General features: G+C 40.9%; 1 protein-coding gene across 1 annotated transcript; it reads left to right on the plus strand.

The window, feature by feature from the left end:
• Positions 1-1,511: 1,511 nt before the first annotated feature.
• On the plus strand, positions 1,512-10,193 carry SMIM9 (small integral membrane protein 9). The gene is made up of 3 exons (XM_037150658.2): positions 1,512-1,653; positions 2,921-3,050; positions 10,143-10,193. Exons 1-3 carry the CDS (start codon positions 1,512-1,514, stop codon positions 10,165-10,167), a joined length of 297 nt encoding a protein of 98 aa, XP_037006553.2. The 3' UTR covers positions 10,168-10,193.
• The last annotated feature ends 4,811 nt before the right edge of the window (positions 10,194-15,004 follow it).

The following is a 15,004-nucleotide window of genomic DNA, read 5'->3' on the forward strand; positions in this document are numbered from 1 at the left end:
AATTCAGTATCTGATAGTTGACTTGCCTCTGTTTTATCTAACATTCTTTCTGAGGGTTCCTCCTTTCCTTTCATTTGGGGATTGTTTCTTTGTCTTCCCATTGTTTGTGAGACTCTTCTTGTTAGCCTCAGCTTCTTAGATTAATCTGTTTTGACACCCTGGGTTTATGGTGTGAACTTTTGTGGTGGAATGCCTGTGAATTTCAGTGGTGCAGTGTCTTTTGGTTATCCTGTCGTTCTCTGCTTCCACCTACTCAAATATGCAGCAACTTTTGGCTTCTCTCCTACAACAATGTGCAATTTGTCTCTCTGACTCTACTATTGGGAGGTCTCTTCTATGGGTCCAGCTCTGGTCTTTTCATATTTTCAAGTTGATTGTGTCTCGTCTGGTTCCTCCGTGACCGATGAGGTTTCTGGTCTCTTATTTGCATATATGCTTGGCAACTGCTGGCTTGCTGGCCTCACCTCCTCTGATCAGATAGGTTTCTCTCTCTCTTTTGTACTAGGAACTGGTATCTGCTTCGTCCTAGTCTACCGCCATCTTGAAACTCCCATATGTATAACTTTTATTTTATATATATTTATGTATACATATATAACTGAGATTATATATGTGTGTGTGCGTGTGTGTGTGTGTGTGTGCGTGTGTAATCTGTTCCAATGAAGTGTATGGAGAAAGATAAAGCAGGAAAGACAATTAGGAAGTTTGTGAGCAAGTAACACAATTTTAATAAAGGGTTCTCAGGAAAATATACATTGAGAAGGTGGTATTTGAGTACCTCAAGGAGGTAAGAAATGAGTCATGAGAATATCTGAGGGGAAAGCATTCCTTGGAGAGAGAATAGCAAATGAGTAAGCCCCAAGTTGGAAACACATCTGGCTTGTTCAAGAGCAAATGAGGCTCAGTTAGAGTGATCAAGAAGAGGTAATAGGATGTGAGCTCAGGGAAGTAAAGAGAACATAATCTGACTTACGACAAAGCAAAATCTCTTTGGCTGCTCGGTGGAGAAGGCTGAAGGGAAGTGAGAATGGAAGCAGAAAGACAGAAATGATGATGGGTTATGAGTATACTTTGTAGATAAAGTAGACCAGGCCTTTCTGAAAGGTAAGATGTAGGAGTAAAAAAAAAAAAGAGTCAAAAACGACACCACATGTTTTGGATTGAACAACTGAAATTATTTCCATTAACTGAGATAGGGAAGTCTGAAATGGGATGTGCTTTAGAAAGCAATGTCAGCTGTCTGACTGATAGAGCATAGTAAATTTTTGTTTTGTGTTGTTTTGTTTTGGGGAGGGTGGGTGCATTTTACTTCAGAAACTGACCGTGTTCAGGGTTCTATATTGTCACCTAGTGAATTATTCTTGTGTTCGTGACAGGTAAGAAGCATCTTGCTGTAAAAACTAACCCACCATTTTCTAACTTTTCAGACAAAGCTGCCTTGGAAAGAGCCAAGAAAAAATCCATCTCCCTTTGGCTGAGCAAGTACAGCTGAGTGGCCCTCAGGGGAACCCATGGAACCCCAGAAACTGCTGAGCATTGCATTTCTGCTATGCTCTCTGACTTGCCTCTTATTGGAAACTATAGTTTCCTCTGTGTTACCTTCATCTGCCTTTGGAATACAAGACAAAGCAGGATTGAAACCTCGCTCAAGGGGTGTGTTGGCTGTCAGAATAAATGTTCCTACCTTCCAAAGAGATAGCATGCATGTCTCTGGTCAGGAAAAACTGATTTTGTATTTAAAAATAATGTTCACAGGAGAGCAAATGATTAGGGTTTGGTTCAGTTTAGTTCAACAAGTACTAACCTATCCACTGTGCACTGAGCCCTTTGCTAAATGACATGAATTGCAAGTTCACAGGTGGACCACCAAAGCCATAGATGCCAACTTCCCATGGAGTATAACAAATGCTCCCCAAAGACAAAAAGATAATTAAAGTTGTTTTGGTGGAGCACTCAGGGAACATTTGATAAAGGAAGTGAATTTAAGGGAAACCTGGTGACCCACTGATCCGGCTTAGGTGCTCCCAAAGCCCAGCTTCCAATATGCACATTTGCTGCTCAGATCCTTTCCAGAGGTCCAGCTCTGGAAACTGCCTTGCTGGTGAGTGGTGAACCCTCTTGACACCACACCAGAGACACTTTTGTTTTCCCTGCCTCTCTCCTTAGGGTTAAATCACAGTACCCACTCCTTCCTTCCCCACTTCCTAAAGAAAACAACCAATATCTTTAGCCTTACCTTAATCAACAGACTCCCTCTAAAGTTCCTTCAGCCAGTTGCCCTGGCACCTTCCCACTCAGGATGCTCCTGGGGCTGGTGGCCTTCTCCTTTCTCTTCATGAAACACTCACTACCTTCAGTCTCCAGCAGAACTCCCAAACATACTCCGACAACACATTAATTATTAATTTATGTTCCTCTTTCACAAAGTACCCCATTTTAAAAATTTTTTATTTAGTTATTTTTTAAGTACAGTTTTTTGTCTATTTCGCCCATCCCAGCCCCCCCCGCCCCATGCTCCCCACCTTCCTCCCATTTCCTCCCCCCAGTCCTCATCCCTGTGTCCTTCATACTTGTTCCTCCAAATCCCTCCCCTTTTTTCCCCTTAAATTCCCTTCACAAAGTACCCCATTTATTCACCAAGACCTCAAATTAGCCCTTAAGTTATCTAGAGCAGGGCTTATTGCTCTTATTTGACTCATGAGAAGGCAAAGATTATATCCATCTGAGGATATCTTTTTTTTAATATGTACCCCTTGAACATTTTAGAGGAAGCACAACAGAGTACATAAGAATACAGACTCTGGGCAACTGTAAGAGCATTATAATCTAGGACAACTATTTGAACTTGAACCAAGATTGAAATCCCAGCCTCATCATTTATTTGACCTCTCCTTAATGAAACTCTATGCTCTTTCTACAGAAAACCACAGGTCCTGGCAGAGTAACTTCAGAGATTACTTATGGGATCTCATCAAAATTTCCATACCTCCAGCAGCCATTTTTGCTTTTGTTGTCAGCACAGCACTAATGGGGATCCTCTGCTGCCTCACGTAAGTTGTTGTAGGATGAGTAAAGGGGAGAAGAGAGGGAACCTGAGGAACAGACGAAAAATCAGGTTCCACACAAGCCTGCACAACAGTAATTAGGGAAAATTTTAAGGAAAGTGAGTCTGGGACCAAAACTCTGAAACGCCATTCAACCATCTTTTAAAACATCTCTACTTTTTTTTCTTTCCTCCAACCTGCTTTGTCCATTACTAATGACTTACAGGCAACACTTAATAACCAGTATTTGCAACTGCTCATTTTTTTTTACTAACTTCATTAAGTCCTAACTTTCCTTTCCTTTGGTTTTATATATTTATTAGTTATGTATTAAAAATACATAATTAACTGTTTTACCAATTGCCTGAAAATTTACCAAACTATTTATCTACATTTGCAGTTTTCAATTGGTGTGCCAAAACAATTATTTTATTTTTTAATTATATTTTATCGATTATGCTGTTACAAGTTGTCTCAATTTTTACCCCTTTGCCCTCCTCCACACTGCACCCACCTCTCCCTCAGACAATCCCCTCAGTTTGTTCATGTCAATGGGTCATGTATATAGGTTCTTTGGCTACTCCATTCCTATACTGTACTTTACATCTGCATGGCTATTCTGTAACTGCCTTTTTGTACTTCTTAATCCCCTCACCTCTTCCTCCCCTTCTGCCTACCCCCATCCCATCTGGCAACCATCAAAACACGCTCCTTATCCATGATTCTGTCTCTATTCTTATTTGCTTTGTTTTTTAGATTCAATTTTTGATGGATATGAACTTTTTGCCATTTTATTGCTCATGGTTTTTGTCTTCTTTTTCTTAAATAACTCCCTTTAACATTTCATATAATAAGGCCCTTCAGTTTTTTTTTTCTTGTCTGGGAAGCTTTTTATTTGCCCTTCAATTCTAAACAATACCTTTGCTGCATAAAGTAATTTTGGCTGTAGGTCCCTGCCTTTCATGACTTTGAATATTTCTTGCCAATCCCTTCTAGCCTGCAAAGTTTCTTTGGAGAAATCAACTGACAGTCTATGGGAAGTCCCCTGTAGGTAACTAACTGCTTCTCTCTTGCGGCTTTTAAGATTCTCTCTGTATCTTTAACCTTTGGCATTTTAAATATGATATGTCTTGGAGTGGACCTCTCTGTGCTTCCTGGACTTGCATGTCTATTTCCTTCACTAAATTAGGGAAGTTTTCTTTCATTGTTTTTTCAAATAGAGTTCCAATGTCTTGTTTTTGCTCTTCTCCTTCTGGCACCCATGTGATTCGAATATTAGACCTCTCAAAGTTGTCCCAGAAGCTGCCTATACTATCCTCATTTTTTGGAGTTCTTTCTCTTCTTTTTGTTCTCATTGGTTATTTTTTACTTCCTTATGTACCAAATCATTCATTGATTCTCAGCTTCATCCACTGTACTGTTGTATCCCTGTAAATTGTTCTCTATTTCAATTAGTGTATCCTGCATTTCTGACTGGATCTTTTCATGCTGAGGTCCTCACTAAGATCCTTGAATATCTTCATAACCAGTGTTTTGAACTCTGCGTCTGATAGATTGCTTATCTCCCTTTTGTTTAGTTCTTTTTCTGGAGTTTTGATCTGTCCTTTCATTTGGGCCATGTTTCTTTGTCTCCTCATTTTTGACAGCCTCCTTGTGTTTGTTTCTATGTATTAGGTAGAGCTACTTTGGCTCCCTGTCTTGGTGGTGTGGCCAAATGTAGTAGGTGTCCTATAGGGTCCAGTGGCACAGCCTCCCCTATCACCAAAGCTGGGTACTCAAAGTGTGCCCTCTGTGTAAGCTGAGTACACCCTCCTCTTATAGTTGAGCCTTGGTTGCTGTTGGCAGATCAATAGGAGGGATTTACCCAGGCCAGCCAGCTGCAAGGATGGTCTGTGACCATTGACCACTCACCTCTGCCCTCTGTGGAGGATCAGCGGTGCAGGGGCAGGGTGGTGGTGTTCCGATGTGGTCTGTAGCTGTCCACTGGATGCTCTGACCATGGGATTTCCTGGGTGGTACAGACCAAGGTCAGCCCCCACCTGTGTTTTGCCAGGGCTGCCCTGACTGAGCTATAAAGCAATCTGAGATGTCTGCTACTGGTGCTGGGCTTGAAGATTCTTAGGTGAAGCCAAGCTGTGAATCTAGGCTGGCTGCTGCTAGTGCCAGGCCAGGGGCCACTTAGCAAGAAGCACAGGGACTAGGGGCTCACTGAAGTTGGCTGTTGCTTGTTTGAGAAGATTTAGGAAGTTGTGAGCATGAGCTAAAACAAGCCATTCATATGGAAAATCCACTGTTAAAAGCTTGGGTGAGCCAGTAGGTTGAGTGGGACAGAGTCTCTGGGATCTACAGGGTAGGGCATACAGTGTAAGCCAGGTTGATGGAATCTCAGGTATGGCACCAGAGCTCTGTGGCTCTGTGGAAAGGGTTCAGAAAAGGGACAATGGCCTCTGCTCACTTTGATGCCAGACACTTGTTTTTCCCAGTATGTCACTGGTGCCTGTCAAACTGCTACCCTGGTGCTGGAGCTCAGAAGGACTGAGTCTGAGTAAGTCCATGTGTGGGTTCTTTAAGAGGAGCAGCTTGGGACTGCAGAATTTCCTTACACTGACTCAATCCCCACTGGTGTTTGAAGCCAGAAGTTGTGGGGACTTATCTTCCTGGCACTGGAACCCTGAGCTGTGGGTCCTAGTGTGGAGCTGGGAGTCCTCAAACCAAATTTTTAAACATAGAATACCTGACTGTTTAGTCAGGGTACTGACCTCCTTTTCCCTAGATTGTCAAATAAAATATGACAATAGCTAACACAACAGCCATCTGGTGTGAATGAATCAAAATTATACTTAAATTTTGGTCAAAAAGGCAAAAAATATATTTTGGTGTGCCACAGAATTTTAGCAATTACTTTATGTGTGCCATGAGATAGAAAAGGTTGAAAATAGCTGATCTAAATAAATCACATGAAGCCAAAGAGATTCCTGAAATAGTTGATGATATATTTAAGTATAGCTAGAAAAGCATAAATTTTATTAATTCAGTTGGTACTTCCCAAGAGACAGTATCTGACTGTCTCTGTCCTGGTTGCTAGAGAGACAGAGCAATAATTACACACTGGTGGTCAGTGCTATAGTGGGAGACACTTCAAGTGGGGAAACCTATAAAAGTAGGTGATGGAATTAAAGAAGGTTTTGTGTAGTAAAGGACTGTTCAAACTTTGCAATGTAATAAAGTAGTTGAGAGCAAAGATTAGATGAAGAGTGTGGTGTCTCCCCCAAGACTACTAAGAACCTCAAAATGGTCACAGGATCAAGAATTGTGTCTAGGAAACAACCTTAGGTATAGTTACTGGTACACAGAACTGATTGGAGTCAAATAGAAGTCAGAAGTTTTTAAGAGAAGCTTACTGCCAAAGAAACCATAAACCAAAACAAAATGAGCGAGTCACTGTTTGAGTCTTAAACAGTTATTTGGACACAGGTTTGAAGGCTCCTAGGAGGGCATGCTCCCCAACACTGGCTTCAGATGCAGTCATAGAGAATAATGGACAGAAAGGGCCTCCTAGCAGATAGGCAATGGCCCAGGGAACTCCTCCTATAAAGCAAGATCCTTGCCTGATCAATGCCTGCCCAGCAGGATTCCAGGATAATTGCAGAGCAGTGACTGCTGTGTGTCTTCCATTCTTCCTCTTTCCACATGGTAATGTTTATGGTGGTTATCCTCTTCCTGTGGCAACCATCATGTATGGGTTGTGGAGATCAGGGTAGATAGCATGTTTCAGTTCATAGGTCACTTAACTAAGAAAAGCCAGACCCAGGTTTGAGAGATGCAAACATCACCCAAATGCTCTGGATTTTGAGCTGAACAGAGTAAGGAATGGATTTGAATCTTGGAGAAATGTTGTGCAACAAGCCAGGTGTTCTGGAAGCAGATAGTGAGATACAAGTTTGGTATGCATGGTATTGTCAGTGATCAATGCCTGTGGAGGGTGGGGGAAGAAAAGGAGAAATGAAACTGGCTTGCAAGTTCAACAAAGCCTTGGTTGACCCCATCAGAGCTGTCCCCACATTATAAAGGTCCAGGTGAAATAGCTGGACTTTTATAACCATGCCTTGATTCATTAATGGATGTGGGAAGTACAGGCAGCTCTTGACAGCTGAGGCAAACCCTAAAATTGCTAACAGCTAGAGGCTGTGTGTTGACAGCAGTCTCAGCAGCAAGGCCATTTCCAGGGGGGGATCTTGGTGTCATGTTTCTCCCATCCCAGTGTCATGTTTCTGTGTGCACTACAGCATGACTGTGTTCTATGTGTGGAAGGGAGAGTGGAACAGATATCAGGGGATCAGTAAAAAAGGCTGACAAGAGACTGGGTATGTGTTCACCAATCCTGTTCCTTCTTCCCAAACACAGAGGAAGAATGCGTTTCCTAACTGAAGAAGCCAGGACTCAAGTCAAGATATATCTGATTCTGTATTTTTTTAAAGATTTTATTTATTTATCTTTAGAGGGGAAGAAGGGAAGGAAAGAGGGAGAGAAATATCAATGTATGGTTGCCTCCTGTGCGTCCCCCGCTGGGAACTGGACTGCAACCCAGGCATGTGCCCTGGCTTGGAATCGAACCGTAATCCTCTGGTTCACAGGCCCACACTCAATCCACTGAGCCACACCAGCCAGGGCTGATTCTGTATCTTTTAAGTCATTGTTACTCAAATTATGGCAGCAGGCCAGCTGCATCAGAAACATTGGAAGTATTTTTTTTTTTAATTTTTTTATTGATTATGCTGTTACGGTTGTTCTATTCCCCCTTTCATTCCCCTCCACCCTACCCCCCCATCCCCACCATTACCCCCCTTTCGTTTATGACCATGTGTCTCAAGTCCTTTAGATTCTATATTTCCCATGCTATTCTTGCCCCCCTTCTATTTTCTATCTACTATCTATGCTACTTATTTTCTGTACCTTCTGCCCCCTTCTCCTCCTCCCACTCCCCTGTTGCTAACCCTCCTTGAGTTCTTCATTTCTATGAGAAACATTGGAAGTATTGATTAAAATGAACATCCAGAAAGGCTTCTGTGAAGATAAAGTAGGCAACATGCCAAGAGAAGTACTTCCTTCTTTGAAGTAGATGGCTTAACCTGAGGAGAAAATTCAGTAAGTCCTTGCTGGGAACAAACTGCCCAGTGAAAGAAACATCATGGCACTAGGGGCAAGAGGGAAGACCAGAGATAGCAAAACAAAATAAGACTTGGATGAAAAAATATAAAAGGAAATTTGAAATACAGGATCAAAAAAGTCAGCACTGCTCTGGCTGGTGTAGCTCAGTGGATTGAGTGTGGGTCTGCGAACCAGTAGATTGAGGTTCAATTCCCAGTCAGGGCACATGCCTGGGTTGCAGGCCAGTTCCCAGCAGGGAACCCACGAGAGGCAACCATACATTGATATTTCTCTCCCTCTCTTCTTCTTTTCCCCTCTAAAGATAAATAAATAACATATATTTTTTAAAAGCCAGCACTATTAAATAGAAATAAAGATTTTAATGAAAGTAAGAACCAAGAAAAATGATAAATGCAGGAGACAATTTCTTTGTAGAAGAAAAGCAAAATAATATAACAGAAAAAAATACTTCAAGGTATAATACTTAAATGTTGCAGAAATAAAGGAGGATTTGAGCCTATAGTCACAAAGGGCACATCAAGTCACAGGAAAAATAGGCACTTGGCCCTGGGCACATAATAGACTCTCAATAATACTTGTTGATTTTTTATTAGTGCATTTTACAGCAAGGATTGCAAATAGTTGCTCTGTGCCTCTTTATTCATCCTTTGTACTCACCAATACACTATTAGCTATACCTGTAATGAAGGCTTAATCCAGCTGCTGATTACCTGAGGAAATCAACATGGAAGCCTCTTGGCACTCGAGTGGCAATCAGGGGGACTTACTGGCACCACCAAGCATGCAAAGATACATGTATAAAGAATTTTTAATACTGTTTATAATAGTGAAAAAATAAATGTCCATTGGTTGGTTAAAGAAAGCATTGAACATTCTTCATACAATGAGTACTATATGCTAACCAAAACATTATTGTAGGAGGACAATTACATGGAATCATACTCATAAAACCTTGTTGAGTAGGAAAAAAATCAGAGTATAACAGAGGATATACAATTTAATCAAATTTGTTATTAAAAACTATATGTATGGGCCCTGGTTGGTGTTGCTCAGTGGATCGAGCATGGGCCTGCGAACCACACGATCGTGGTTCGATTCCCAGTCAGGTCACATGCCTGGGTTGCAGGCCAGTTCCCAGCAGGGGACACATGAGAGGCAACCATATATTGATGTTTCTCTCCTTCTCTCCTTCCCTTCCTCTCTAAAAATAAATAAATAAAATCTTTTTAAAAAACTATATGTATGGGAGAAAAGCCTTTAAGGACTTTACCAAAATATTAGACATTGGTTATCTCCTTGTGGTAGTGAATTGTTGGTTTTAATTATTACTATTGTTGTTATTTAATTTCATGTTTATTTCTGTCTATCTGCACTTTCTAATCTTCCCACAACAAACTGTATTGTTTGAATAGTACATTTTTTAAAAGATTCCTTAAAAGCAAAAGCAAAGCCCTGCCCTGTGTGGCTTAGTTGCTTGGAACATCACCCCATAAACCAAAAGGTAGCGGGTTTGATTCCCAGTCAGGGTTGCAGATTCTGTCCCTGGTCGGGGCACCTCCAAGAAGCAACCATTAGATGTTTCTCTCTCACATCATGTTTCTCTTCCTCTTTCTCTTTCTCCCTTCCTCTCTCTCTAAAAATCAATAAACATGTCCTTGGGTGAGGATTTAAAAAAAATAGAAGAGAAACTATCTGACCATACTTCTACCTCTACCACAAACCCCAACTGTACCAGAAACACATTCTTATTCTTTTTCTCAAGTCATCAAAGCATTTTATTCATATAAAATCATGTGGTTTATAGACAAGAAGTTGTCTAAAATCCTATCTTGGAAAAAGTGATGTAATGACAAAGTAACTTCTGTAAACCAGAAGAGTGTATAGGAATTTAAATTTTGTTCAGCACTCATTATTTTCTTTCTTTCCCAGTATTCTTGTAGGTGAACCAGACTAATGAAGTAGTAGAAAATTCAGCTGGGCTAACATGGAGTTCAGTTTGATGGATTCCAAGAGAGTGGAGAATGTGCTTACAATAAAGAAGTATCTATTAGTTAAAATTAAATTGTCTTAATCTGAAACTATTGTTGCCTTATTTTCTCTTTTAAAACATGCAATTGAAAAGTGGGAATAGTCTTATTACTGTGTTAATTATAAAAGTAATATATACTTGTTGCAAAATTATAAAAGTAATATATACTTGTTGCAAAATTTGTAATTATACTGTGTTAATTATAAAAGTAATGTTAATTATAAAAGTAATGTATACTTGTTGCAAAATTCTTTCATAAAATACAGAAAGAAGAAAGAGTACCCATAACCACAGAACCCAGAAATAAACATTGTTAAGATTGTGGTGTATCTCCTTTCAAACTTTCCCATGCTAATATTATCAGTTTTCCAAAATCTGTTCTATGAAACACTTCTGTTTTAATAAATGTCATGAGACAATAGGCACTCTGTGGTCAATTGAGTTTTGAGAGATGCTGTATTAAACAAATTTAAGCATGGTTCTTTTCTATTGTATTTATTGGGGTGACTGGTTAACAAAATTACAGGGGTTTCAGATGTGCAATTCTATAATACATTGTCTGCATATTATAGTGTGGGTTCACTACCCCAAGTCAAATCTCCTTCCATCACTATTTATCCCTCTTATCCTCTTCTATCTCCCTCCACCCCCTGCCTTTCCCTCTGGTAATCACCATACTCTTTTCTGTGTCTATGAGGGTTTTTTTGGGGAGTGGGGCTTAATCCCTTCCCCTTTTTCACCCAGCCTCCAACTCCCTGCCTGTCTGACAGTTGTCAGTCTGTTCTCTGTATCTATGAGTCTGTTTCTATTTTGTTTGTTTCTTTGTTCTAGCACCTCTAAGAGCCTTTAAAGACTAATATGAATCTCTGGGAGAGGACATAATGTGCAGAATTTCCAAAATATAAATTCGAACATGGGATTGAGAAATGCTGATGCACACACAGTTGCAGAAACTTGTTCACATAGATGCTTTTTCTTTTACCAAATAACATACAATGCATGCTCTTTTGTAGCTTACTTTTTTCTTCACTATGACATTGTGGACAAATTTCCATGTCAGTAAATATATGCCTACATAATTTTAATGTTGCATAGTATTCTTTGCAGTGGGTATGGCATAAGTCATTTAACCACTCCTCATATAATACTAATTACAGCAATTTGCCACATAATAATGTTCTGTCAGTGACAGACAGCATATATGACAGTGGGCCCATAAAATTATAATGGACCTGAAAAGTTCCTATCACCTAGTGAAACGGTAGCGGTCCTAGCATCCTAGTACAATGCATTACTCATGTGTTTGTGGTGATGCTGGTGTAAATGAACTTACTATGCTGCCAGTTATATAACAGTATAGTACATACCATTATGTATAGTACATAATATTTGATAATAATAATAAACAGTCATGTTACTGGATTAGGTATTTACTATACTATAAATTTTATCATTACATTTTAAAATTATATTTTATCGATTATGCTATTACAGTTGTCCCAATTTTTCTCTTTGCCCCTTCAACCAATGCCTCATACTCCCTCAGGCAACCCCCCACCATTGTTCATATCTATGGGTCATGTGTATCAGTTCATTGGCCACTCCATTTCTTGTACTGTACTTTACAACCCCATGGCTATTCTGTAACTACCTATTTGTACTTCTTAATCCCCTAACCTCCTCACCCATTCCCCACACCCCACTCCCATCTGGCAACCATCAAGACACTCTCTGTATCCATGATTCTGTCTCTGTTCTTCTTGTTTGCTTAAATTGTTTTTTAGATTCAATATTTGATGGATATGTATTTTTGCCATTTTATTATTTATAATTGTGGTCTGCTATTTCTCTTTTTAAAAGATTTTATTTATTTACTTTAAGAGCGAAGGGAATGAAGGGGGAAAGAGGAGAGAAATATCAATGTGTGGTTGCCTCTCGCATGCCCCGTACTGGGGACCTGGCCTACAACCCAGGCATGTGCCCTGACTGGGAATCAAACTGGAGACCCTTTGGTTCACAGTCTGGCACTCAATCCACTGTGCCACACCAACCAGAGCTGTTCTTCTTTTTTTCAAATAAGTCCCTTTAACATTTCATATAATAATAGTTTTGCAATGATGAAGTCCTTTAGTTTTATTCTTGTCTGGGAAGCTTTTTATCTGCCCTTCAATTCTAAACAATACCTTTGCTGCATAAAGTAATTTTGGCTGTAGGTCCCTGCCTTTCATGACTTTGAATATTTCTTGCCAATCCCTTCTAGCCTGCAAAGTTTCTTTGGAGAAATCAACTGACAGTCTATGGGAAGTCCCCTGTAGGTAACTAACTGCTTCTCTCTTGCGGCTTTTAAGATTCTCTCTGTATCTTTAACCTTTGGCATTTTAAATATGATGTGCCTTGGAGTGGACCTCTCTGTGCTTCCTGGACTTGCATGTCTATTTCCTTCACTAAATTAGGGAAGTTTTCTTTCATTGTTTTTTCAAATAGAGTTCCAATGTCTTGTTTTTGCTCTTCTCCTTCCGGCACCCATGTGATTCGAATATTAGACCTCTCAAAGTTGTCCCAGAAGCTGCCTATACTATCCTCATTTTTTGGAGTTCTTTCTCTTCTTTTTGTTCTCATTGGTTATTTTTTACTTCCTTATGTACCAAATCATTCATTGATTCTCAGCTTCATCCACTGTACTGTTGTATCCCTGTAAATTGTTCTCTATTTCAATTAGTGTATCCTGCATTTCTGACTGGATCTTTTCATGCTGAGGTCCTCACTAAGATCCTTGAATATCTTCATAACCAGTGTTTTGAACTCTGCGTCTGATAGATTGCTTATCTCCCTTTTGTTTAGTTCTTTTTCTGGAGTTTTGATCTGTCCTTTCATTTGGGCCATGTTTCTTTGTCTCCTCATTTTTGACAGCCTCCTTGTGTTTGTTTCTATGTATTAGGTAGAGCTACTTTGGCTCCCTGTCTTGGTGGTGTGGCCAAATGTAGTAGGTGTCCTATAGGGTCCAGTGGCACAGCCTCCCCTATCACCAAAGCTGGGTACTCAAAGTGTGCCCTCTGTGTAAGCTGAGTACACCCTCCCTCTTATAGTTGAGCCTTGGTTGCTGTTGGCAGATCAATAGGAGGGATTTACCCAGGCCAGCCAGCTGCAAGGATGGTCTGTGACCATTGACCACTCACCTCTGCCCTCTGTGGAGGATCAGCGGTGCAGGGGCAGGGTGGTGGTGTTCCGATGTGGTCTGTAGCTGTCCACTGGATGCTCTGACCATGGGATTTCCTGGGTGGTACAGACCAAGGTCAGCCCCCACCTGTGTTTTGCCAGGGCTGCCCTGACTGAGCTGTAAAGCAATCTGAGATGTCTGCTACTGGTGCTGGGCTTGAGGATTCTCAGATGACTGACCTGGGGCTCACTGAGGCCAGCTGTTGCTTGTTTGAGAAGATTTAGGAAGTTGTGCAGCAGGAGCCAAGACCAGCTATTCATGCAAAAAGCAGCTTGTGTGGGCCTATAGGTTGGGTAGGGCAGAATCTCTGGGGATCTCCAAGGCAGTCAAACAATGTTAGCCACTTTGATGGACTCTCAGATAACCCACCATCTTATCAGCTCAGTCTGGATGGATGTGGTTTCTTTATATCATTACTTTTGAGTGTACTATTTCTACTTATAAAAAGTTTTCTGGGACTTCCATCCAAGATGCAAGCATAGGTAGATACACTTTGCCTCCTTGCACAACCACAAGAAGGACAACAAATTTTAAAAACAAAAAATAACAAGAATTTCCAGAAAGTCGAACTCTATGGAAGTCTGACAGCCAAGGAGTTAAAGAAGAAACATTCATCCCGACTGGCAGGAGGGGCAGAGATGGGCAGCCGGGGTGGAGAGGACTCACCACTAGGCAGCAGCTGGAGCACCAGGGTGGGTGAGGTGGTAAGTGGTGGACCAGGCAGTCTCATGTTTGCATGCAGATAAACTGGGGGAAATAAATGGGGAGTGAGATAGGCCACACAACCCAGGGTTCCAGTGAGGGTTCCAGAGAGGAGAAATAAAGCCTCAAAACTTCTGACTGAAAAACTCTGTGTGTGTTGTGTTGGCCAGAGAAACTCCTGGCCTCACAGAAGAGTTTGTTGAAGAGACCCACAGGATCCTAGTACATACACAAAGCCACCCATCCAGGATCAGCCCCAGAAGGGTCAATTTGATTGTGGGTATTGAAGGAAGTGACTGAAGCCAGCCAAGAGCCAAGCAACCAGCATTGTTCCCTCTCAGACCACTCCCCCACATACAGCACCACAACACAGCAACCTGGGTTGCCCCACCCTGGCAAATACCTAAGGCTCCACCCCTTATAATGTAAGAGGAAAGAAAATATGGCTCAAACAAAGGAACAAATCAAAGCTCCAGAAATAGAAATAAGTGATGAAGGGATAGCCAACCTTCAGATGCAGAAATCAAAACACTGGTAATCAGGATGCTCACAGAAATGGTTGAGTGTGGTTGCAAAATACAGGAAATAATGAAGGCTATGCAAAGTGAAATAAAGGAAGATGTACAGGGAACCAACAGTGACAGGAAGGAAACTGGGACTCAAATCAATGATTTGGAGCAGAAGGAAGAAAGAAGCATGCAATCAGAACAGAATGAAGAAACAAGAATTCTCAAAAATGAGGAGAGGCCTAGGAATATCCTCGAGAGCTTTAAACGTTCCAACATCCAAAGCACAGGGATGCCAGGAGAAGAGGAAGAGCAAGAAACAGAAAACTTATTTGAA

Source organism: Artibeus jamaicensis, unplaced genomic scaffold (assembly GCF_021234435.1).
Source record: "Artibeus jamaicensis isolate MK-2021 breed Jamaican fruit bat unplaced genomic scaffold, CSHL_Jam_final contig_374, whole genome shotgun sequence".
NCBI classification, from domain to species: Eukaryota; Metazoa; Chordata; class Mammalia; order Chiroptera; family Phyllostomidae; genus Artibeus; species Artibeus jamaicensis.

What these genes read in the sequence shown, in the direction of transcription:
- SMIM9 (XM_037150658.2), top strand. Translation starts at nt 1,512, where the DNA reads ATGGAACCCCAGAAACTGCTGAGCATTGCATTTCTGCTATGCTCTCTG. An exon ending in ATTGAAACCTCGCTCAAGGG is followed by an intron (nt 1,654 to 2,920) that starts GTGTGTTGGCTG and finishes CTCTTTCTACAG; the next exon opens with AAAACCACAGGTCCTGGCAG. An exon ending in GGGATCCTCTGCTGCCTCAC is followed by an intron (nt 3,051 to 10,142) that starts GTAAGTTGTTGT and finishes TTTCTTTCCCAG; the next exon opens with TATTCTTGTAGGTGAACCAG.